Source organism: Macrosteles quadrilineatus, unplaced genomic scaffold (genome assembly GCF_028750875.1).
Source record: "Macrosteles quadrilineatus isolate MER2022 unplaced genomic scaffold, UCM_ALF_1.0 Scaffold_1__1_contigs__length_201487025, whole genome shotgun sequence".
Taxonomy (NCBI): domain Eukaryota; kingdom Metazoa; phylum Arthropoda; class Insecta; order Hemiptera; family Cicadellidae; genus Macrosteles; species Macrosteles quadrilineatus.
This window is the reverse complement of record NW_026542594.1, coordinates 306,274-334,202: the sequence shown is the minus strand read 5'-3', so window position 1 is coordinate 334,202 and position 27,929 is coordinate 306,274. Positions and strand designations below refer to the sequence as shown.

At 33.2% G+C, this 27,929-nt stretch overlaps 1 protein-coding gene across 1 annotated transcript in view; it reads left to right on the top strand.

The window, feature by feature from the left end:
- LOC128983545 (cGMP-dependent protein kinase, isozyme 1-like) overlaps positions 1 to 27,929 on the top strand; it is a 121,240-nt gene that overhangs the window by 20,165 nt on the left and 73,146 nt on the right. Inside the window, exon 3 of the mRNA XM_054402854.1 lies at positions 10,077 to 11,088. Within this exon, the coding sequence (XP_054258829.1) occupies positions 10,093 to 11,088 (996 nt within the window). The 5' untranslated portion in view covers positions 10,077 to 10,092. The remainder of the gene's footprint in view (positions 1 to 10,076; positions 11,089 to 27,929) is intronic.

Below are 27,929 nucleotides of genomic sequence, written 5' to 3'. Positions count from 1 at the left end.
TCACACACTCATGTACATATACATACACATGCAGGACACTTGTCAAATTCGAGCCACTGTTAGACAAATAGTTTATTGAAAAATACTTAAATTTATATTTTAATAGAGTAAAGACTTACTAGAACTATCAATAGGCTAGCACTATTTAGGAAGTTCTTGGAATGGTAATTTTGTCAAACTTCTAATCAAGACCAAACGTTTATTACTTATCTATAAACAAAGTAATATACATTCAATAAACTGCATTGCAACAAATACCTAGCTTTCTTTGGAGTTGTTGTGTGTAGCCTACAACTAATATTCTGAGTTTTAATTATTTTTCAAACAAACATACTAGCTAATTATGATACTAATAAAGACCATTAAATTAATCTTGATCGAAATCAAGTATATTTTTTATATACATTTGACCTAATTTACCTAATGGGAAGTAGCTATTACCGTAGGTGGCACGGTAAGACCTAGATCCGGGACCAATATACTACTTTTTAATTTTGATGTCCCTAGAGGCCAAAAACTTTATTTTTATACGATTTGTTGAAATTTGGCTTGAAGATGTAGGGCCGGATAACTTGTTTGAGTTTACGAACCAGCATGATCAGACTATGAGAACGGGGTGTTATGTAGGGTTTTATAGAGTAAAAATTAGGTTTCCTCTTTTTAGACACTCAAAACATCAAATTTCCCTATTTATCTTAAACGAAATGAGCTCAAACAAAATAATTTAGTACTTATACTGAAGTGTTTTTACGGTAATTGGTTGCGGACTGTAAATTTTTAAATTTTCCATGTTATTTTTATGGAGAATAAGTACAATGTTGTAGTTTGCTTGTTTATGGATTTTTTTATAAAATTTGTAAAGTTTCTTTATTTTATGCTAAGCTATTAATATTTCACGAAAGACACACTTTTACCCCCTTCCTGTAGCATTAAACCTAGGAATTTGTTAAATATAATGTTATTTAAATAGATTTAATTGAACATCCTATTAGGTAAATATAAATTCGCTTAGTTTACAGGTTTGCTGTGGTGGGGGTATTTGACTTTTTTTATTATTTTGTCAAGTTAGAACACGACTCGTTGTATATTGAGTTTTAATGTAAGCTCTATAAAATGTAATGAACTTGTAAACAATGTTAAACGCTCACAGGATGTAAATAGCGCGACACGCTGCGGAAGAACACCAGATGCCCGGGTAAGGAGGGCAAGGTTAAGCGTTTTAATGTACCCAAGTGGTTGATTAGCCCCTGACCTCACCCACGGTGTCTGACTGACACACACAACGTTATACAGTATAATTCGTCGACATACACATCTTACTTCATCCAGCAATATCCTCATACTTATATCATTGTATTTATCTACGTCTCTAGTCACCACCTTTTGTTAGATGCCGTCATTATAACATTGATATCCCGAAGACAAGTGGCGTCTGGGTCAAAAATCAAGCAATGAATCAATCTGTAAGCTCCTTATTCATAAATAACCCTCTTACAGGCATACAAAGGTTAAACAAACCTAAAGTAGAATGGTTGTAATTTTGTTGAGATTTAGAACTAAAAACTAATGAAATAGTGTTAGATTAAATAGACAATACCAAATTTGAAATCAATCCAAAATTCCATCTACTATACAACAAATATCTGCAATATTACGAATTGAAATCCCTATAATTGTCACATTGAATGTTGGTCAATGTAGTTTATTTTGTGATCAAAAGACAAAAATTTAACTATTCAATGAACACCCACACCGACTCTGCATGAAATATAAACAATCTTGATTTTATTACTAATGTTCATAAATAATAACGAGTCTCTAAACAAATTTTAATAAATAAACACATTTTATACAACATAAATTGCTAATTCAAATTAGTTTGAAATACTTTTAAACTATAGTAGTGCAGACATTGTCTATGATGGTAGCACGAAAATAACAACCTCAATTTGACTTGTATGATACAAAGAAAAAATTATTTGATGTGTCTAAATATTTGTATTTATGAGTGCGTTATAAGTGTTGATTGTGAGACTATTCGATGGACATTTCTTTACGAATGTTTTCTTTGAGGTCTAAACAAATTAGATTATTTAAATTAAATTAATTAAAAGAGGTGTAAATAATCGTTTATCGACGATCTTTCTGTACTCCTTAGAGTGGGAAATCGGTGATTACACCTTTGGTAACTATAATCCTTTTTATTCCAAAAAAATGTTGTAATGGCTGAAAAATTAAAGAAATAAGTCCAACAATCATTAGCTACAACATCCTCAGTAAGATCCTCATCAGAAGTTAACACCAATGTAACAGTTACAGTTGAAAACTGAACACCTATTCGTATGACTGTACTTCTATAATCTTACATGTTATTATTTCTAAGTATCGATAGCACTTCATCATAATGATAAGCATTAAATTGCATAAGAGGCAAACATTAATTATTACTGTGTAAGAGTTAAGTTAACATCGTTGCAATGTTATTCAATGGAACAACATGCCAGTTAAATTACAGTCAACAGCAAAAAGAAACAGTTATAGTAGCGCCTTCTCCTATGTAACTGTTGCATACGTACTCAGTTCTGTGCTAAAGCTGGTATCAAGCAACGGCAAGGCGTCTTTCCATCTACGAACCATCGATATATAACTACTAAATCGTAGTTATATATCGATGCTACGAACATGGGAAATTCAATCCATCCATTATCTACTTATTAGTTAAAATACCCCTTTGACGGTTCATGGCTTTTCCATCCTTATTACTAGCAATGCGTAAACTACAGGGTGATTGGTACTCAGTGTGACAAAAATTTTTTGGTGTTAGTACAAAGTAGATGAAGTGTGATGATGCATATAAAAGGTTCCAAGTCTAAAAATAAGCTTCCCAAAAATTATTTTGTTTTTCAAAAATAACTAGGTTTTTAAACTTAATACAGCTATTTCTCAATTACCTGCAAATGGATTTGAGTAGATCATGTCATTTTCGTGTTCTACATTAAATTTGGAATAAGAATAATGGAAATGACGGGGGGATCAGTTGTAAAAACTCCATTGTAAATAGATTCAAAGATAAAAAATAAGATGTTTGATAAAAATATTAAAAAAAAAACATTGGTCTATTGCATTTGTTCACACCCTGTATACAAGAAAGTGCCCGAACATGGTAAAAACTGCGCCTTTTTATAAGCTTTCCAACCATATGCTACACCATTAAGCTTTATGTCTGCTTTAGTGGTTTGAAGACTACAAAGCATGGTGTCTTTAACATTTAAAACATAGAAAGTCGGCATGTCCTGACACTTTCTTGTATACAAGGTGTGAAAAATGCAATAGACCAATGTTTTTTTAATTGTTATCAAACATCTTAGATAATGTCATTTTCGTGTTCCACATTAAATTTTGAATAAGAATAATAGAAAATGACTGAGGATCAGTTGTAAAAACTCCATTGTAAATAGATTCAAAGATAAAAATTAAGATGTTGGATAACAATTAAAAAAACATTGGTCTATTGCATTTTTCACACCCTGTATACAAGAAAGTGTCGGGACATGCCGACTTTCTATGTTTTAAATGTTAAAGACACATGCTTTGTAGTCTTCAAACCACTAAAGCAGACATAAACTCAATGGTGTAGCACATGGTTGGAAAGCTTATAAAAAGGCGCAGTTTTTACCATATTCGGGCACTTTCTTGTATACAGGGTGTGAACAAATGCAATAGACCAATGTTTTATTTTTATTTTTATCAAACATCTTATTTTTTATCTTTGAATCTATTTACAATGGAGTTTTTACAACTGACCCCTCGTCATTTTCCATTATTCTTATTCCAAATTTAATGTAGAACACGAAAATGACATGATCTACTCAAATCCATTTACAGGTAATTGAGAAATAGCTGTATTAAGTTTAAAAACCTAGTTTTTTTTTTTTTTAAACAAAATAATTCTTTGGGAAGCTAATTTTTAGACTTGGAACCTTTTATATGCATCATCACACTGCATTTACTTTGTACTTACACCAAAAAGTTTTTCTCACACTGAGTACCAATCACCCTGTATAATCAAACTCTAGCAGAAGGAAAGATTTACAGACAGGTTCTAATGGTCGTTTCCCTTATGGCTTTCATAGCAAACGCTATAGTTGCTTTTCTTTTAATAGTGAGCCTCTTTGAAAGATAGTCTTAAGACATTTCCGCAAACTTAAGCTCCTCATTGAAAACTGGTCGTACTAGGGTAAACTTGTAATGTTAGCGTATATTAATAAATACAGCAACATGTATAGACCTAGAATACGATTGAATACACCTAATTACGGATATAAGAGTGGACACTACTTCTTTGGTAAGTAGAGTAAGTTTTAAAAGAGTACGTCTACGGACGACCTACTCTTTTAATCTATGACTACATAGGAAATAGGCCTACTGTATATTAAACAAGATTCAATAAACGGACTACTTTATTGTGCTTCTCTAGTGCGACTGGTGGTTGGACCTCAATATCGTGCGGAGGGCAAATCCGCCTCACATTTAAACTGGAGGGTTTTATTTTCATTAAAGCGACAGGGTGACAACGGTTAAGCCCCGGTCCTGCAAATAATGCTTGTGAATAGTTTATCCGACCATAGGGTTTATATTTATTGTTTAAACCTTAATATATATTTTCGCCTGACAGAGATATTCATATAAGATCCCGAGATAGGCCTACAACAGCTGGGCACAATTAGTTCAAATCCGTTTGTGATTGGCGGGATTCGAACCTGCACCTCCAAAACACAAGCCCAGGTTTCTAAAAACATAACACCATGTATGCTTTGTTAACAAAAATAACATGTATATGTATATGATACTATACACAATCTATCTATATATTAATATGCAAGCATGTTTCTTTAAAACCTTTTTTCTCAGCTCGTGTGCATCGCAGGGAAAATCTACGCATACTGTTGGAAGGATATTTTCCTGTAGATGTGCAGAATGCTTTTAAACATTAAAATAGGCTAACAAATAAGAACAAAAAATTAAATTGAAAACTTCAAAAAATTAACATGGACCATATGGGTTGCCATGATGGTGACGAAATAACAACAAAATGTAAACAGAAAATCGAAACAAATGGAAGAAATTCCAATCACATGTTTTATTTACAGTGTGGGGAGAAAATAGAGAAGTCTGTACATTAATTATTTTTGGTCGAGTTTCGACCACAGGACGACCACTAGTACACATAGTTTTATGCCTTATTTTGTTAGTGTACCTTATCGGAAAAAAGTGTGGCAACATGAATAGTATATTTTATTACTAGGACCGAAAGTTACATGAGCGAAGTGAAGCCGAGCAGGTGAGAGGTTTTTTTCATGTACGAGGCGAAGCTGAGGTCTGGAATAATGGAGCAAGAGCCGAAAAATCACTTTTGGAGAGAACTGTGCCAACTCATCACGACGTAAAAATACACACATAGAATAACAGACCTCAGACATACTAAAATTATTATATTTATCAATCATTTTTTAAATATCAATATAAGGGGAAATTGACTGTAGCAAACCTACACGACTTACAAATTGGAAGTACATGGTTATGTTTATTTTGCCGTTTTCATTGTTTATGACAATCACTCATTTGTTTATTAGTTAGTGATTTGATTCTTTAAACATCCACATCTCCTTTTTTGTTTGTAGACTTTATGATTGAAAATCTACTTCACAACTTATATGATTTCATATTATTATAGACGTCTTAGATAAATATATTAATTAATTTATACTTCGTCATTTATTTCATTTGGTTTAACATGCTGTACTTTGTACCTGGCCGTAAACTTTCTGTATTGCACTTCATATCTTTCCTGTGATATGTCTAGTGGAAAGTTTTTTTATGTATCTATGAAGCTATTTACATAAAATCATTGGGAATTTTGGACATATTTTGAGCAATTTCAAACACGCACTATGAACACACAGCAAAACAAACTCAATGCCTGTTTCTGTATACATTTAGGTTGTGCAACAATTGAAGCAGCTGATTTAAATAATATAAATAAACCAACAAAACACTAGCGTGTGTGGTGGGTAAATGGAGAACTAATCGATAGCGAGGGAAAGTTTATTTAGAACATCAGGTGTTATAAAAAATAGCTACTTTCTTTACGGAGTGATTAAATAATTGATAATAATTAATATTTATACCATCATAATCCATCATAATGTGACCTGTGAATATGATTACTCATAAAATGGCTCTCTATTATGTATCTCGTGGTTGACATTATTTACATAACATAGCATGGCAGGTTACAATACCAAGTTAAACACTGCACCAGATTACAACGAATGTAATCCAGTGTAATTGTGGGATCAACGAGAAATATGTTCCACGTGCTACTATTGACCAAATTGAAGCGTTATTTGTTCAAGCAGAGAGCCCCTTCAATAGAACCAATCGAGAAATACTGTTTTAAAAGGCAAACACCCGTAAAAGTTAACACTTTAAATTATTCATACATGTTAAACAATTACACTTAACACCATGTTAGTTAATTTTGGGATATAAATTCTTTACTAGAAACATATCAGATTCTCATTAAAGCTACCTAAAATAAAGGACTAAAATTGGAATTGTACCTTCTGTAAACTAACATATAGGCTTAATCAATTTACATGTTAAGGTCCATTTCCTATCCTGCGACTGTTACGACTCCAGTACGGCCGCGCGTACGGCTGGAGACGCTTGTCTCAATTCCTATGCCGCGACTCCTACGACTCCCACGATTAGTGACTAGTGAAACTGCACTACTGACCGTCATGGAATAAGCACAGTTGGCAGCGAATATATTACTTGGAGAAAAGGAGGTTAAGGAATTATTAACGTGCATGGTAAAAAACAATGAACAACCTAATCCATTGTTCATGGTACGGTGAAAATAGGGGTTTCAGAGAATTCTTATTCAGAGAAATCTTCTTCAAGTATTGGGGGTGAACGTATGGGTGTAAATTTGTTGTAGTTTGCCTGTTTAATGACATATTTAAATACAATTTGGTGAATTTGTTATTTCATGCAAAGCTACAAAGATATTTCAATAAAAAACACACTAACTATCTCACGCAAACCTACGTAGGCCCACTCATTAAAATTTATATTATTTAATAGGAAATAAATCCAATTTTAAGGGGATAATTAAGTAGAATTCCAGCCAAGTGAATGGAAATTCACTTGATCTGAAGGTTTGCTACGGCGGGGGTATTTATTATTAGCTAACACGTAAAGATTGTGGGCTTTCTATGGTTGCTGAATAATGATGTTAATATTTTGTTGTATTAACAACTACGTTAATACCTTCTGGGAAAAACGCATTCCCTAAGATTAAAAAGAGAACGGGAAAGGCCCGGTGTAAAGACCTTAAACAAAATATCGTATGGTTATCATCAACAACCCCATTTCACTCATAGTACGGAGACAATTTTTCGTCTGAATAAGTCAAATGAAATTAAATGGAAAATTATTTTTTCTTTGAGGCAAATCTAAGACCACATGACCCTTTCTTCCACTTAACCTGAGTGTTGTAGTTTGTGTGTAAATCAACGGTACTGTATCAGCAAACTGACGCACATCTTCTACCTGACAGTAAGACCGTGGGAGGCCTATTCACATTAGGCCCCTTAATTAAGTTGAGGAGGCCTATTGGATTAATATGCTTGCTCCGCTCAATTGCTTGCGCTATTGCAAGCAGACAACTGCATTGTTCACCTAGTACTGATTACGGGGAATTGTATAGTTTGCTAGAGCTATTATACAACCCTTGCTCAGGCTTCCTTACAAAGTATATGTAAGCATTTTATCATAACATTTAAATAGTATAGAACAAATACATTTTTATTTCAATGTATTATTTAGCTTCTCATGTTAGGAAGCAAATAAATTATACTCAATTGAAGATAATGCTTTTCAAAAAGAATTCAGATTTACTTACAAAACACACTTAGATTTTGAAGTGCGACGAGTTCAAAATATTGTATATTATATAACTAAAGACCGATTTTATATAGTTCTGAAATCATTGCTTACACATCAAGGTGGAATCAAAGCTTTCTATGTAAAGCTTTGTCGAAATATTCACCGACCATTGAGAGATAGCAATGCAAGTAAAGAGTAAAAACAAGAACAAGATTCCCAGAATAGCGTCAAATATATTGTACAGCACACTGGGAAACGTCTTCCATTCTTTGACGCGCGATGTTGGACTTTGCATTCAGTTACAAAGCCGTCTAGGCGAGTCTTTCAATCCATGAATAACTATGTGTTTGAAAAATAAAACTACAATAGTATTTTTATATATTTATTTATTCCCTCTCAACGGTTACACCATTTAAAAAATGTTCATTGTATGTGCAAGTGTGCATTTGAACTCAAATGTATTATGAGAACATTTATGAAAATGCTTAAAATGTAGCCCAAACAACGTATAACATGTACACTCTGGAATGTATATTGAATGCGACATATGAAGTGTCTGTAAGAGGATTATTAAACTAATTAATCGTACACGTAATTAAACGCAAACGCTTTAAAACGAAATCAAATTAACGTTATTGTAATTTTCAATGCCGTACTATCAATTACGGAAGAACTAAGCCTATCTTGTATTTCATTGACCTTTACCTCTTGTTTAGACCATTTTTAATTTGTTTAACGTAATTATGTTTTACGTTCATGATGTGCAAAAAATCCATTTCCTAATTATGAAGCGTGAAACAGGGTTATTTTGATTAGAATTCAACAATTAGAATGAAAATAACTCCCACATTTTATTACTCACTGCTCGAATAATGAAATCCCACAACCTGTTCAAATATGTGAAAAGATCAAAGCTTAACATTCATCCAGTTGTGAAATTACGTTTGGATTTAGATATTCAAAGTTTGATGTATTTATTACTTACATAAGCCCCCATATATTTTAACATTGCATTTATGCTGCAACAATTCACATTTCCCAATAAACTTGCTGATGTTTGCTATATCGTGACCTGAATACAACTCTAGTTACAAAACATAGAGATGAACTTTTTAATTTACTAACTAAAGTTGGATTGTGCGATTTGATCTGATAGTTCAGACGGGTCATCGACTCTCCATCCATCACACAGTCATTGTTAGGCTTACTGAGGACTTGACAAAAGCTTAAGCGAGACTAAACTTTGTCTTTTGTCCCAACTTTGACCCTCCTTCATAGAAACTTACTTATGGAGGATTAATACTTATAAAGACGTCAAAACTTTCAGATGGATCTATATTGCACTATTCAGATCAACAGAATTGTCTTTGAATATACATTATACACATATCTTGTAACTACCGCTTATGTTCTACAACTTTAAACTGTAAAAACTAGATATTCAAATCACATTTAAAATATAGTTGCATTATTAATAAAGTATAAAAAAACATAATGTTCATGCATGAGATACCAGATCTTAATTCTAGATGACTTTTTTACTTTGTATTCTTACTCATCTGGTTTTTTTTTCTATACAGTAGGGGCCTACTATCATTATATAGTCAATGGTACTATACTATACTATACTATACTTGGAGAAAACCCGTTTCCTATAGAAATGAATGCATAATTGATTTGATTGAAATATTTTATAAACACTTTTTCCAGGGTGTCTTTCTTAAATTATTTACAACCGTTAACACATAATCAGTCCACTCCGTCAGGCTTATACAGTAAAAAAGGACTGGCCACGGTGCGTAAAGCGAATATGATATCTGAATTTGTAATCTTTACCACTACGATTTTTCTATGGGCTATATGAAAGCTGCACTGTTCTTTTACCTGCTGTTCACGAATTGTATTCGAGTTGTACCTAACCCTAAAAAGGTTAGGTCAGATTACATTCTTTGAGCTGAATTGATCGAACATTCGAATATCTGAATCAGATAAATCCATTATTTATCTTGCTTCTAGTTTCATTTGATGTACAATTATTGATTCATTGGTCAACCCTTTATGTACATACGAACAATCTAATGATAAATATTAGATTTTATAGAAAGCTCCGTCTAATGTTGCAGGTGTACAGCCTGGACTATGGGTGACATCACAGTAGACGACGTGGCTTCATGTGAGCAGAGGAGTGACGCCGATGGCATTGGAAAACCGACAGAGAACAACAATATTGACACTAGTCCATCACTAGCTCAAACCTTTCAAGATCTAGGAAGTGCTCGCGAACAAAATAACCTCATCAGCAGTGATAGTAGGAAACCAAGTATTGACAAACGAGTGAGGTTTTCAGAGAAAATTGAAAATGTCAGTATAGATGAGTCGTCAACAAAAAACGACTTGAGTCTGCAGTCAGCCGTCAGCAGAGAGACCAGAGTAGTCTGGGAGATGATCACCGATGGACAGAAGGAAGCCGTCAAATGGCCTCACAAAGACTCGACCGCATCAACAGACTCCGTGTTCGTATATGACCAGCCCGAGGACGCATTGTCCGGTGGCAAGATGGTGACCGATTTGGACGAAGACGACGAACCGAATAAAGTCATCGGGGGACGAAATGTGTTCAAGAATTTACTAGAAGTGCGAAAACTTGAAAACGCGTCAGTTTCAGCTGGGGACGGCGGGTTGGAGGCGGGGGGTGGCGGCGCGGCGTCGCATTCTACTCACAGCTGCGGCTCGTTGTTCGCTCAGTGCGGCGCGCACCGTGGCCAGGGACACAGTCTGGTCACAACGTTCAGTCAGGGACGACTGAAGCACGTGGAGTCCGATGACACGTATGACGGTCCGGTCAGTCTGACGGAGATACTGCACGAGCGAGACGCGGAGCCGAGCCGCATGTGCCTCATGGGGAACGGAGTGTCGAACATTGCCAAGGGGGAGAGATCTCCCGAGGGTCCGGTGGCTGGGGCTGGGGCTGTGGCAGGGGCGGGAGCGGGGGTGGTGGTGGTGCTGAAGAACCAGATCAAGCAGTGGGAGGAGCGGTCCACGGAGCTGGGGGAGGAGGTGGCGGAGCTCAGGAAGGAAGTCAAGAGAAAGGATCACGAGATACTGCGACTGCAGAGGGAAGTCCACAAGTTAAAGGTACTCAAACTATATCTTACATGTAGTAAAATAACGTGTCAAGGAAAAGTTATACCTAGAACTAACACTGCAAGACAAACCAAAATAACGCATCCACAAATAGTTCAATCAAATGAATGTCTTTATTGATCATGCATGCACCATAATTTATTTAAGTTCTTCTTCGTGCTCAATCATTTATGCTATTTCTATGGATTTTTTCAAATAGAAGTAATTTACGATTGAACCGATCTAATTAATATGATTGTGACACAAAGTAGGACGAATCGTTAGTCACAACTTATGGAATTGTTTTGAAATCCAAAATAACTCTATAGTATTGCCAAAGGTGAATAGACACTTTACTGTTTGCCATTTTTAAGAGCCTTTTCTTACAGTGTTATTTATGTATCGGGAGATAAAGGACTCTTGGAGTACAACGAGGACTAACATGATGTTAATACAGTGTTATTACACTGCAAGTGAGGTGAAAATATTAAGTTTTACCATTGACTATATAGTCAATGGTTTAACCCAGTAATTTTACTGACTAAATAAGAGTTTATTTAAATAATAAATAGGTAAATTTGTAATGTTCCTTATACATATTAGTTCATTAAATGAACTTACTGGTACATTAGTTAACAACGATTATACAAAAATGGCTGTTCTTAGACAACAACACAACACCCAGGGGTAGCCAGGGTATTTATTGCTCACCTTAAAATATAAAACCTCACCTAGTTAGATTCTAAGGAACTTTGATTCTGGACTTAATACTTTAATCCTTTACTTTGAAACGGCGACTATACGAAAGTAGGTATTAAGAGCCAAGTATGGATGGAGATGGTTTGTTAGTGACTAAGGCTGACCAGCTGCACAGTACATGCCTACACCACAATTATATCCACAAATCGTTAAAGGCCATTGGGCTATCATTGATGCTATCTAACTCTAAAAAAAGTTTGACTAAGCAAAAAGACCAGGCTTTCGGTTGCCCCTATAAAAAGCGTAACAAATTCCAATGTCTTTAATAAATATAAAATAACAAAATAAAAAATATATAATGTGAACGAAAATATATGTTGTAAACGTTATTTGATAAAAAAAAGGCTTGAGGGTTTCTTCGTAAGAGAATTTGACAATAACATTAAGTTAAACGTCATGTAGCGTGACCAGACCATTTACCATTGCAAGGTAGTCGTCGTCGTCACAAACAGTACTACATTATATAGACTAACTGCTCACCGGGGACTCACTATAACGAGATACGTACTCATCGGCTCCCTGCACTGCTGAGTTTTAAACTGAAGAAATTAATCGCCAGAGAACAACGATACAAAAATCAACTCGATCAATTTTCTCATGCGTATTTCACGTGGGCAGTGATATTGCTTCACTACAGTAGCAGTACCGTAAAGTTGGCATTTCATGTCAAAGTTGTAATAAACAACTACAAGTAATACGTAACTACAACTAAGCGTATAAAAGAGAATTCTGCACTGAAATATATTTAATTTTTCTCACACTAATTTTTATATCGTTCCAAACTGAATTGTAAACTTATCAAAACCATAAAATTTACTTTCCTGTTGTGTTACAAAACTGAAAGAGTATGCCAAATTTCAATATTGTAGCGCACTCTTAGACAGGATCAACTCTGAGTTCATAATTGATTGTAAATGGGATTTAGACTTTAATCAACACTTGCAATGTTTCAAACATTTCCTGAGTAACATTGTTTAGGTTTAAGTTATTACACGATGAAAGTCTACATCTCTATATAAGTCTACATAAGTCTAAATTAAATAGGTGTAATTCTAACTATGCTGTTGCAATAAATCTGAATTTCACTAACGCAATATATACAATCACTATGTAGTTTTAAGTCAAAATTGGAGTCAAATCTATAGAAACTCTACACAAAACTAACAACTAAGATTATTTTCAGAGTACTGTAAGGTAGGTAACGCAATTGTCTGTTTACTCTAAAGGTCGAAGTTGGGAAACGACGATAGGTGAGATTGATTGCTTAACTCTGAAGTGTTAATTCAGGAAGTCTTTTATCTGCTGAGATCATATTCCCTGCAATCTGCATCCTTAATCAGTATGATTCATTTTTAAATTTCTGTGCATTAGGAATAATTTTGCAAATCCTCAGAAAAGTCATGATTTTGAACAGAAGCGTTTATTCATAGTGGAGAATTCTTAATTTTATGCACTTATTTTTAATTTGTTATGTCTTAACTTTACACTCTAGGACAATTAGTTCTAGCCCGGAGCTTGTTTACATATTTACTTCAGGCTAGCCCTACAGGGTCGCGGCATTATCACGTGGATAAACTCCATGGGGGATTTGAACCTGTCACCTCCGGCTCTGAAGCCCCCCGCTCTACCACTAGTATTATACTTGAAAAAAGTGTTACTCAATCATCCAAAAAATTCAGCTAGAAATGGAAACCTATTTTATAAAAAATAATTCTAGTTTCAACTGCCACTGACAATGAGGCTTGCTTGTAGACAATTCGGACAAACAGTTTGTGATTTTCTTTGAAAATGAAAACAATCGATTTCACAAAGCTTTATAATTTATAAATTAGGTTATTTACGTAAATATTTAACAACGCACACAATAATGGATAGGCACTTTGCCTCTGATATGATGATATTGCATTTTTCAAAAGGAAAAAAAGAAATATTACCATAGATGATATTACTATCTTAATTTGTTTTATGACGTACAAAGCCAAGCGAGAAAGTTATATTTCAACTCATTATTCTATTGTTCTTCACTTGTCGATTTAAGAATTTTAAAGCCCATAAGTTAAAATATGCAATAACCGAAAAAAATGCCCCTTTAAATTAATTTTATAATAAAATATAGATCAACTTGAAAAATAAATTTGGAAATATTGCATAATGTCACACAAGTCATGGAGTGGCAATATTCACTTGCATATCTCTCATATTATTGACCCAAACAATATACATATTACATGTATGTACAAAATACAGGCCTATGATTAACATGTATTCCAATTTACACAATTAATTAAACGTTATTATTTTTTATTTTTTGTTCTCTCAATGAGAATCTATGGCAGAACAAATTGACCATATTTAAAAAATGTCAGCAAAATCAGTGCAATAAAACATTTATTTAACCAATCAACAAAACCCTATTCATGATACACACCATCACTTATTGGAAACATTTAAAGTAAGAGCCTAGTGTCGTTAAAGTATTTAATACACAAGGCAATGTTATTTGTTTTAACTTGTGGGAAGCCTTGAACCATCACAGACTAATAAATAAAAAATTCAAATAAGTTATGTAAATATACATTTTTATGAATAACATGCCAACTTTTTACAATACAGCTTGTCAGAAATTCAGATTTAAGTTATATTAAGCATTGGCATACATATCTTAAAACAAAGAAAATAATTGCCCCAACACATGACTTAGGATTATGGAAGATATATGAAATTTTTAACATACTAAAAGGAAACAATATTGTTACTATTAATTATTTGTAAAACCGTACCTCGTGTATCAACATTATTATTGTTTAAAAACCCAAACTCTCCATCAGTTTATGAACAAGTTCACCAGATAGAAGGTAGGAAGATACTCGGGAGATGGATTGGCGATTAAACCTCTTACTGAAGAGATAAATTTGCAAGACTGAGTGATACTTCCATGTGCTCTAAGACATTTCTTGACTTATTCTTCAGAAAGTATATTTTGTTTTACCCTTACTAATATTAATTGACTGCTTATATTAAAATTATAACTTCCTGAGTATGTATTAAAATTTTATTGATATCGAGGAGATAACTTAAACTTGGTAGGTAGAAAATTCACTAAGATTTGTTGCACCAAGATATTAAATATTTTTGATCATCGTTATTGATTTTACAATATCGGCCAATTTTTGTGTGTCTTCTATGACAGAAAAATTGCTGATGAACCTTTTAATAAGGCTTTGTCTTAGAGACAATTTTCTCAAACTAAAGTTAAAAGCAAGTTAGCCACTTATATCTTGCCAACTTAACAATTTCAAAGAAATAATATTTGATCTTACTCCATTATGTTAATTTAGCAATTACAATACTTCTTTGTTTTTCTGTATGCCTTTTTTCACGTAACTCTAGCCCATTTAAAATCATTTCGTATCAAATTATTTTAAAATAAGTTTTTAAAGAAACTCTAATATTATTTAAATCCAATTTATAAATAATGAAAATAGTTTCTTTTGTACAAGTGAATTTCCTTCTATATAAAATTGTCTAATCTGTGCCAATGAATAATCTAAGTAGCACAATTTGTGGCAGCGGACATTCTCCACCTTATATTTAATATAAGTTGACAAAATGAAGATGATCTAGAGATCCATTTAATTACATAAGTTTGAAATTATTCACAGATTTATTTGTCAATACCACATTAGATTTAAATTATAAGTCAACAAATAAAGATGATCCAGAGATCCATTTAATTACATAAGTTTGAAATTATTCACTGATTTATTTGTCAATACCACATTAGATTTAAATTATAAGTCAACAAATGAAGATGATCCAGAGATCCATTTAATTACATAAGTTTGATAATTATTCACATATTTATTTGTCGATACCACAGTATATTTAAATTATAAGTCAAGAAATGAAGATGATCTAGAGATCCATTTAATTAAATAAGTTTGATAATTATTCACAGATTTATTTGTCGATACCACAGTATATTTAAATTATAAGTCAAGAAATGAAGATGATATAGAGATCCGTTTAATTAAATAAGTTTGATAATTATTCACAGATTTATTTGTCGATACCACAGTAGATTTAAATTATAAGTCAAGAAATGAAGATGATCTAGAGATCCATTTAATTAAATAAGTTTGATAATTATTCACAGATTTATTTGTCGATACCACAGTAGATTTAAATTATAAGTCAAGAAATGGAGATGATCTAGAGATCCATTTAATTACATAAGTTTGATAATTATTCACAGATTTATTTGTCAATACCACGGTAGACTTAAATTATAAGTCAACAAATGAAGATGATCCAGAGATCCATTTAACTACATAAGTTTGATAATTATTTACAGATTTATTTTTTTATACCAGTTTGAGAAAATGATAACTGAAGAAGGCAAATTTTACATAATTCTATACAACGCACTCAGTGTTTCACTTAATATTTAGTTCTCGCGCGTCTTAAGTAATAAGTTCAACTCTAATGGAGTGCGCTTCTCAGAACCACCCCCAAGTTACAGTATCTATGTCCCTTGAAAGAAACGTCTCCCGTAGGTACGTCACACCTTAATTATTAAAGTCTCATTTTATTCACCTCATACCATGAATATTACAATGATAAATTTCTTAAAAGCGACTAAGTGGTTAAAAACCTCTAGTGCGGCCATTGAACAGAAGGTGTGCTGATTTAGTGTTCAGTGATAACCCTGCTATAAGTTATGTGATATTTCTTTTACTTGGTGGTTTGACCCTTATCCTCAGCTCTCCACCCATATAAAATAAATGTAAAAAATTAACTATGAATCCTAGGCGAGCAACTTCTTTTGTTTGTTTGAAGGATTTCTCCGCTTTTAAGGCCTACTATTACAGTAACTTTTAAAGTAGGTTAACAAATTGGGGGCAATTTTAATTTATAGTTTTAAAGTTTCTGGTGTTTGATGTAGAATAGACAACACTGTCAAACCGATCTGGTAAAAAATCTTGTATTTAGTAGGCATACACTCAATAATATCCCAACATAAACGTATTTTTTAAAATACTTTTTAAACTTTGGAATTTTAGACACAAGTCTCTTTGCGATCTGATTAATAAAAACACATTATAATATACTATACTTGAATTTTGGAAAGAAGCCTAAGAACGAAATGAAGCTTGCGTGATAACCATTCGTAAATGTTTGAGACTCAGTCTTTACTTGGCCGACTTGTCGTGCTGATGGCCTTCTTGTCTTAAACATATCAGCGGAAGTCCTGGCAGGAACTACAACGATACTTCAAGTGACCGCTTTGTTTTATCAACTTTAATGTAAATAGGTCACTACGTGACGCCGGTATTGAGATAATGACAAGGTTTTATGACAAGTTAAAGTTTGTGTTTGAAATTAACTATTCAATGACTCTTTAGGATCTTTTTGATTGATAAAATGGTTTCTAACAACAAAAGACTAAATTATGAGTATATTCAATTTCAACAAAAACCTGTCATATATTTCACTACCTAAAGTCGATTTATAATCCCAGTATAGTAGTAATTATAGTAAAAATCTTGATAACGTAAAGCTTATTACTAAAAGTTATAAGTTTGCAGCCGTGCAAGTTGCTTAATATAGCCTTCTGTCATTACTACATGTCAAGTGTTAGAATTTATTACATGGTCAATACAAAATATGAGTGAGGGGGTTTTCTGCATATCACATATGTAAGTGTTCACACAATAGACAGTAACACACAATCGCTCACCCATTAGACACCGCTTACTACAAAACCTCTTCCTGTGAGTTGCTCATTATAGCCGTATGTCTTTACTTCATGTCAAGTGCTAGAATATTTAACATGGTCCATACAGAATGTATGTGTATGTAAGTGTTCACATAATAGACAGTGACACACAATCGCTCACTCATTAGACACCGCTTACAACAAAACCTCTTCCTGTGAGTTGCTCATTATAGCCGTATGTCTTTACTTCATGTCAAGTGCTAGAATATTTAACATGGTCCATACAGAATGTATGTGTATGTAAGTGTTCACACAATAGACAGTGACACACAATCGCTCACTCATTAGACACTGCTTACGACAAAACCTCTTCCTGTGAGTTGCTCATTATAGCCGTATGTCTTTACTTCATGTCAAGTGCTAGAATATTTAACATGGTCCATACAGAATGTATGTGTATGTAAGTGTTCACACAATAGACAGTGACACACAATCGCTCACTCATTAGACACTGCTTACGACAAAACCTCTTCCTTTGAGTTGCTCATTATAGCCGTATGTCTTTACTTCATGTCAAGTGCTAGAATGTATTACATGGTCCATACAGAATGTATGCGTATGTAAGTGTTCACATAATAGACAGTGACACACAATCGCTCACTCATTAGACACTGCTTACGACAAAACCTCTTCCTTTGAGTTGCTCATTATAGCCGTATGTCTCTACTTCATGTCAAGTGCTAGAATGTATTACATGGTCCATACAGAATGTATGCGTATGTAAGTGTTAACATAATAGTAAGTGACACACAATCGTTCACTCATTAGTTACCGTAATAGCTAGTAATTTAATATGTAAAACTATTTTAACCCTTAAGCGAGCGCGCTCGATGTTTTTACGCCAGGGTTCGCGCGGGAGTCTAATTCAATTTAAAAAATAAGGGTTATAATAATATCTTCCAAAATGTATAAATGTAAACCTTGATTTTAAGTATCATGCAGTGTTACCGATTTTTTTCTTGTTGTCAAATGCAAAGATCTGTTCGTGTATATTAAATTTATAGCTATAATTTCATTTTACTTATATGATTGTATTTTACTTAGATATTAGGGGTAGATAATGTTTAGCTTATTTTTTAATCGTGACCAAAAGCCTAATAAAATGGCATTGATTCGAGGATAAATCTTAAAGCAGTATAGTCTAATAATGCAATATGCGGGATGGTGTGCACAGTTGTAGCTTATTTGCATCGTGATGGCCCAGACCGCCTGTTGTGGGGTTACATGATATCGAAAACTTAGAGCTGCTGGGCTTGGGCTTCTACACGAGATATCACTCACATATAACAATACTTGAGGCAATCTTAGGAGAGAGTTTTAACTCTGATTTGTGTTTATTGAAATTGTGGTTTTATCTAACTCCTACTCCAGTAACCAACGTGAATGATTTTAGCCAATTTATTTTCTATAACTTACAGACGTATTGTACTTTTGCTGGAAGCGTTGCTTAAATACTTCTTTATATTTTAACTACAAAATGGAAACATAAAACAACAATTTAATGATCAAAGCAACGGTAATAAATATTTAAAGACTTGTTCGTCTGATTGACAAGCACGACATGACCAACATGATCAAAGCTAAAAATTGAGAGTGTTAAGATACAAATATATTCGCTCCCAGTTACGGACCGGTAACCTACTTAGTTGAGCAACTGCAGTTAGGTAATTCGAAAAGCTTGTAGAAGAAAGTCTCAAGTTTTAACTATAGGCATACTAATATACAAATTTTAAAAGTACCCTAATGTAAAATTAAAGGCTCTGTAAAAGTTTAAATTTCTAGTTTTGATTAAATATAAGTGACAACTTTATTAATTGGCAATTTGGTTTCTGGTTTAATGTTTTTTTACTAGACATAGGAAGCCTAAGTTTTTTAGACCAATATTGAACAACAAAGTTTCCCTATAGACAGAAAACTTTCCTACCTTCCTTCAATTATGGAAAACAAACAAAATAATTTGTATAGCAGATACATTGTACTATGTGTAGAGAACATAATCTTTAAAAAATAGGAGAAACATCTAGGAGAACAAAATATCATACCCATAAGATCATATAGTTTAACTATTATGATAGTTGGTCCATTACACTACAATGTTTTTCATCAAAGACATAAATTATGATTATGGATATATTTCAAAGAACTATGATAGTGTAATACCGGCCTTAAATAAATATTAAATTTCTAAAAAGTATAAGACATCGCGAAACTAACTGTAGTCGTCCATTGAATCCATTGAGCAGCTCCTTTGAATACCCACAGGTACGTGTGTGACTAAGCCTTTCATTTATATTTTAACAAAAGACGTCTCTTGAAATCATATACTCTAATATGAGCCATGTCTGTTAGTGAGTTTATAACATTGATCTAGAAGTACAGGTGAACGATTTTGCTTTAAGTTTGGAATTAGGGACTTGTAGGTCCCAAAACTTGATAGGTAATAGACACTTAAGAAAAACAACCACAGAAAAACTCATATTTTTCGCTGATCCATAACTGATACATACTGGATGATATATTTATACGGTTTTTATATATATATAGTTTTTAAAATGTAGCTTGAACGAAGCAAACAAATCACAGCCTTTATTTACATAAGTAATCGTATTTTTTATCGTTATTTTTTATTATTTCAAAAGAAAGACATTAGAATTTGTCAAGTAACACTTTAAGTAAAGTCCAAAATCTCTATATCTAATTTGTTTTATGGAAGCTAATAAAACAAGTTTTGTAAATTATAAATTGTGTATTTTACATTGTTTGAACTATTACGCCACTACCGCGCAAGGCTAGGTCCCCTGGTACTACGTGGATCAATCAATATATTTTTTGTATTTATTTCAAATAACTGCTCTGCTACTTAAAACAGATTTCTTATAATGTAGAGAACAAAGTGGAAGAATAATCACCTACCTGCCGTGTAATATGAAAGCTGAGATTGAATGGTTAAACTCAACGTTTTACTGAGGCAATAACTTAGCCAGTCCTTTCATCAGTGTAAATCTTCTCTAAACGTCTCCAAGCTTACAATCACGAAATAAATCACTATATCACATTGCTGCTCAGAAATCAGAAATTATGCTGTTTATTAATCTTTTGATAAATCTCATGACCGGTGAGATCCTGTAGTATTCAAAGAATTTGTACCAAAATAACCCGCCGGAGCAAACCTGTAGACTAAGAAAATTACAATTTATTTAATTGGATTCATACAACAATATTTCCATAATCAAGTCATACAGGGTTAGGCAAAAGTCTCGGCACATACTTACAACATAAGATATTGCACTTTATCATCAAAGTTACTACTTTGTCCTAGCCCCCAAAATGGTTTATTTTGGGGGCAGCCCAAAACTTTCAAATGTAAACACCTATCGTGTGAAGAAATTGAATGGCGCAAACCAGAGGTCAATATTGCTCTCCTAATCAAGATGGCAGCCATTTTAATTTAAGATGAGCAAGCAAGATAAAGTCTGGGCACCCCCAGTTAACTTTATAACGTGTGGCAGTGGGAACACCAAACTCGGCACATGTTTACAACATAAAAAATTATCTTTTTCATTAAAGATAGAACTTGTACCCGGCCCCCTAAATGGGGTATCTTAGGGACAGCCCCAAATTTTCAAAAGTAAACACCTATCATGTGACCCCTCATTTTAAAGGATTTCTCAAGACAAATTAAATGGCGCAAACTAGAGGTCAATATCGCACCCCTAATCAAAATAGCAGTCATGTTGAAATATCCTCTATTAACTTTTTAACAGGTTATAGCAGGAAAACTAAACTCAGCATACCTTTATAAAAAAATAGAATTCACCTTTTGGTCAGCATTCAAATGTAAACTTTTTAAAGTTAACTGGGGGTGTCCAGACTCTATCTTGCTTGCTCATCTTAAATAATTAATATGGCTGCCATTTTGATTAGGGCTGCGATATTGACCTCTGGTTTGCACCATTCAATTTTTTTTATAAACCCTTTAAAATGAGGGGTCACATGATAGATGTTTACTTTTGAAAATTTGGGGCTGCCCCCAAAATACCCCATTTAGGGGAGCTAGGGCAAAGTTGTAGCTTTGGTGAAAAATTGCAATGTATTATGTTGTAAATATGTACCGAGTTTGGTTTTCCTACTGCAACGCGATAAAAAGTTAACTGGGGGGTTCCAGACTTTTGCCTAACCCTGTATTTATTTCCTATTTAAATAACATTAGATTTAATGAGTACTTAGGTTTTCTGCTAAGGAGAAGGTAAAAAGTGTTTTTCGACAAAATAATAACAGTGGTCCTACAACGTGAAATAAATAAATTTGCAAAATTTGATCAAATGATAGCCACAAGCAAGCAATTAGAATAACCTGAACATAAGAATAACCTTTTGATTTTAACTTTTAATTTCTTTTAATTTTTTCTATAACCAATAACCGTACAAAACCTATAACGCTTCAATATACTAAATTATTTGTTTTTTTTAAGTTCTTGAAAATGGTGTAGAGATAAGTTGAAAGATTTTTTGTTTTGAGGGTTAAAAATAGGAAAAGCCAATTTGTACTCAATAACACTCCCCCATAAGCCCCTGTTCCAATGGTCCCAAATGTCATGAAAATCGGACCAATATTACTCGAGATTTTGCCTTCACGGACACACATTTATACATACAATATAACAATTTGAACGAATAGTGTTTTTTGGCCTTTAGGGACATCAAAATGAAAAAGTAAAACGGTTCCGGGCTTACGTCTTACACTGTCACCTATGGTAATAGCTACTTCTCTAAATTCACTAAAAGAGGCTGGGTGGGTTAAAATACATTGAACTATACACAAAATATCACGTATTTTATTTACATAAGAGGAAAAAGTTATTTAAATGGTTTTCGAAATTAAATCAGTCCCCGCACATTATATGAAGCCGGACAGTTCAGAACTTTCTAGCAATAATTAACTGTTATTCCTTTTTTTTACAAGAATACCTATAAATAATTCGATGTCATAATTACTTTCATACTCAGAATAATATTATTTACGATAAGGCTACTATTGTTTATATATAACATTGTGAATAAAAATGTAAGTAAAGCAATAAGTTTAGAGCTTAGGTTAGAGTTGTCAGGTCTTGTGGTACCGGATAAAAAGTTTCAATCGCTTAAGGCTGGTTTGAAGGTAACTAACCTGAAAAATAATAAATCCAAGCTTGTATCCAACTGTTTGGGTTTTATCTAAAAGTTTAAATGAGGTCAATAATTACTAGCACTGACACAATCCCTATATTTCAACAGCATTAATATTAAAACCAACATTATGTTGCAATTTCAATTCCTCTAACAAAACAATTTTACTAGTCAACAATTCGTTAACACTGAACTATAAAATTATTCATTTTAATTATGAGAAATTTGGATCAGTTACATTACTGTAAAAAGAATATTGATATAAATGTCATTATCGATCTTGATGTGTGGAAAAACAGAACGAACGCGGCGAAGGAGTGAAGTCAACACGGATTTTTGTAACGAGGAAAATTGTTTGCTATTCCGGTGTATCGGCCTCGTTATATCGAATGTGGCGTTTGCGACCTAGCCACTGTACACAAGTCTACACACACACAAACACCTACACTCGACCAATACAGTTGTAGTGTAAAACCAAGGGTGTGATGACAATCTGCAGTATCCCATATGGCACATGGTTAATCTGCAGTATCCCATAAAGCACATGGTTAATCTGCTTGTTTGCTACATCTAGCTACATCTGTGTTAATCAAAATTTATTTGGAATTTAAATTGTCCCTGCAAAATCCGAATAATATACAACATTTAATACTGCAAAAAGATTAACCTTGCCATTGCAAATTAAAGATTTTTGTTTACTTAGCGGTTATATTCTCTAATCGCTTATCACCTCTAGGTGAGACTAGGTAATAAGAGTGGCTGAACAAATTAAGTATTGCCCGTCCGTCCTCCGTAAAGATATTCAACATATGTAATACAAATTAGATAAGAGATGGAGGTGGATTTTATCGAGGGAATGACATAGCAATGGCTTTGCATACTGCAAGTAGACCTTTTATACTATTGTGGAATCTTAACCCTGATTGGCACGTATTTGAAGTATAAACTCTTGAGGGTGCGGCTTAAGATTAAATCCATTCTGTAATTTTTAAGGGAAAATATTACAGATTACGTCTTTTGCTATGCACTGGAAGAAAAACAGTGGTGAAACATATATCGTTATAGCTTTAAAACTAGTAAACTTATTAAAACAAATATAATATTAGATCAAGACAAACAAACTATCAGAAATATAAATAAACCTTAAAGGTTTCCTTAGCTGATCTAAAACGGTATTTTATCTACAAGAAAGTGCGATTTATCTATGATTCAAAAAATGATCTTATATTCCCTAAAATCACAATGGTTTGATTGAATAAATACAGTATAAATTAATAGTAGACAACAATTACTATTTATAAAAGAGGAGGTAAATTTAAAGTTAAACTAACAATGAACACTTATTAGACAGGGTTGTTATCTATAATCGACAGTACAGTATTTATTTTCATTTCAAACGTATTTTTTAGAAAATGATCGTAGATAGGCTGTTTTTGCAATGTTAGCAATTAGCAATTGCTTTCAAAATGTCAAATTTAAGGTTTTAAAAGCTTTTCCAACCTCCTAAAAGCAATACAGTAGATGCAGTATCCACACAGGTCTTTTTTCTTTAGCATACATTTAAATTGCTTAAAATATTCAAACAATAATCATAGAAAACTCTAATTTTATTTATTAAACGCGTGATTTGTTTTCAGATATAAATTGTAAAATTGAAACAAATAAATGTTATCAAATGTGGTTAGTATGTTTTAAAATTTTCAGTATTTAGAAAAAATACGATTAAATATGAAAATAGCCTTTATTTGAAACCGGATAAGGTTTTCCTCGTTATAAAGGTGTTTGAAAGACGGGGAAAACTTAAGGAGAATAGACTTCACAGAAGGCGAAAAGATGAGTAATCTGTACTTTGTGAGCTTCTCGTGGTACTTTTAAACTCAACAATTTAATCATATTCTAATTTTCCTGAGTTTTAGGTACAGTTCCAGGTTGGTTTTGTGTAATGTGTATATGTGTACAATTTGCTAAAAATAATATATTTATTAGAGTACCTAAGGCACGTTTAATATACTCATATTATTGATACAATTGCTTGTAAAAACTACGATTTGTGATAACAGTGGTGATACAATACAGATTTTTCCCGAGCGACACATATATATAAACTGCCACTTTACAATTTTATAATACACTACACATCATTATTTTATTTCCCTATTCAAATTACTGTATTAAAATACATTAAAAGACCCAGAAGGCAATCTTACATTTGCACATCCAAAAACATTGAATATACAGTGGACAAGCAATATATTGCAATACGTGGAATTAGTCATTTAATCTGGAGGACTGGAAACGAGAGATACTCATAATGATGCACATTCAGCGTTACAGGAAGATGTGCGATTAAAGAGCAAAAGGGGACTGATACATACAGCAACACACCGCCAAGCTAGGGAGGGGTGAAATTATATTCCCTGTGTGATAATTAGATCTCAAAATAATTAGGCTAAAATCACATAGCATATAACATGTGGATCTTATATTTCTTTAAAATTTATTTAATTGGAAGAATGAACGTTTAATGTTTACACGACCCGTTCTCTGCGCCCGATATGAGCTCTGTGCGTTGCTTTCCTTCGTTGGGGAACGTCATTATTAGATTTTAAAAAGTAGTTTGTTGTTAGTTTTAAAGTGTAAATAAAGCTTGAGAAGTATCTTGCAACAGTTTGTAAAATTTTTACACTTCTATCTTTTCCGTAAAAACGTTTTTTCCTTCTGTGGAGTAGATTCCGTTATCTCAAAAACACGAAATGATCTCCACCCTTCCTTCCTAAATCCATTGGATATTCCTCATGACCTCCCTACCCGGTCGTCAGCCAAATCGTGACGTTTACACGATCGGATTTCAGGGCCGACGTGGATCGGGCCCGATATAGGGTCCCGTGTAAACGGGGCTTAAACCTGACAAAGACCTTACAGGCTTAAGGCTTAACAGACAAAATTAAATATTATTAAATGAGGCTATAGCATTTATTTGACATTTTCAGTATTATATTTCAAATAAATAACGTTTAAATAGGGAAAACTCAACACCAGATTCAGTTCTCTTTGCTATTAAGCTGTTTGAAAGACGAGGAAAACTTGAGATGAATAGATATCTCAGAACGTTATAAGATGAGAAATCTTTACTTCGTGAGCTCTCATGGTTCCTTGAAATATAACTACTTCAAAAGGTTAATTACTTTATTTTTCGTGTAAATTATGTTTTTCCTGTATTGTATTTAAATCTATTATGTTTTTAATGTACGAAAATTAAACTCTAGTAAACAAAAAGGCAATTATGTTTTTTCAGAAGTAAATATTATCTTAAGCTGTTAACAATATTATATAGGTAAAATCTATATCTATCACATTCTACTTTAGGTAAAATCCTAACAATAAGTGAACTACATTTTGACCACAATACTCCTGTTTGTATGTTATTCATATAAGCATTAATCTGGGTATCATACCCTTATTATGAAAAATTAAGCTATTCAAGGATTTTTATAATAGCTCGTTAGGATTGAAAAAAGTAAAAATTAAAAGAAAACCCAAGTTTATTTGAGGAAAGCTACAGCCAAGCACACGACACACGCATCAGAATGATTAAAACTTCTTAAAAGTTTTAAATTCTGGTTAAGAAAATGTAACGCTGAAAATATTACGCTTTATTTCTGAAAAAATTATTTAGACTGAGTGCTCAATTATTACGGAGGTAAACGTAGAGATTAGCGAAACATCCTTGAATTAAAACTCGCCCTAGAGCTTTGAGCCACGCCCTAGACAATGGTAACGATAAGGCGATTCTTATTGAGAACAAACTTTAATATGCCGAATATTTACTTTGCAAAAAGACAATCGAAACATCTGCACGTATAAATCAACTTTATTCTTAGAAACAACATTTTTTTCTACGAGTGTAACAAACGGAAACTTCATTTAAGATTACTGTAATTGAAAAAAATATTTGAATACTCAATTAAATGGAAAATTAAAACTTAGGTTGTACCTTTATGACTTATGATGAGCTAGCTACTGTTATGACCCATCAACCTGGCCAGCAACAAAAAATAAGGTATAAAATAGAATTTTAGACACTAGCGCATTCTGTGACTGGCTCGCACAACTATATGTTTTTTTAATAAAAAAAAATTGTTACAGATGGTTCATATAGATGGGAAGTCTACTTCAGTATCCAATAGTCAATGGTTGTACTCAATTTTAACCAGCATACTATAGCCAGTCACTAAACGAATAGAGTCAACAACTTGTTACACTAATATATTTAACCAGTTGCCACACTAATAGATTCAACCAGTCGCTACACGAACAGAGTCCACACCTTGTCACACTAATAGATTCAACCAGTCCCTACACCAATAGAGTCAACACCTTGCCATACTAATAGATTTTACCAAACTCACTACACTAATACAACTGGTTACTACAGCAATAGAGTCAACACTTTTCCACACTAATAGATTCAAACAGTCACTACACCGTTAGAGTCAGCACCTTGCCACACTAATAGATTTTACCAAACTCACTACACTAATACAACTGGTTACTACAGCAATAGAGTCAACACTTTTCCACACTAATAGATTCAACCAGTCCCTACACCAATAGAGTCAACACCTTGCCATACTAATAGATTTTACCAAACTCACTACACTAATACAACTGGTTACTACAGCAATAGAGTCAACACTTTTCCACACTAATAGATTCAACCAGTCCCTACACCAATAGAGTCAACACCTTGCCATACTAATAGATTTTACCAAACTCACTACACTAATACAACTGGTTACTACAGCAATAGAGTCAACACTTTTCCACACTAATAGATTCAAACAGTCACTACACCGTTAGAGTCAGCACCTTGCCACACTAATAGATTTTACCAAACTCACTACACTAATACAACTGGTTACTACAGCAAAAGAGTCAACACTTTTCCACACTAATAGATTCAACCAGTCCCTACACCAATAGAGTCAACACCTTGCCATACTAATAGATTTTACCAAACTCACTACACTAATACAACTGGTTACTACAGCAATAGAGTCAACACTTTTCCACACTAATAGATTCAACCAGTCCCTACACCAATAGAGTCAACACCTTGCCATACTAATAGATTTTACCAAACTCACTAC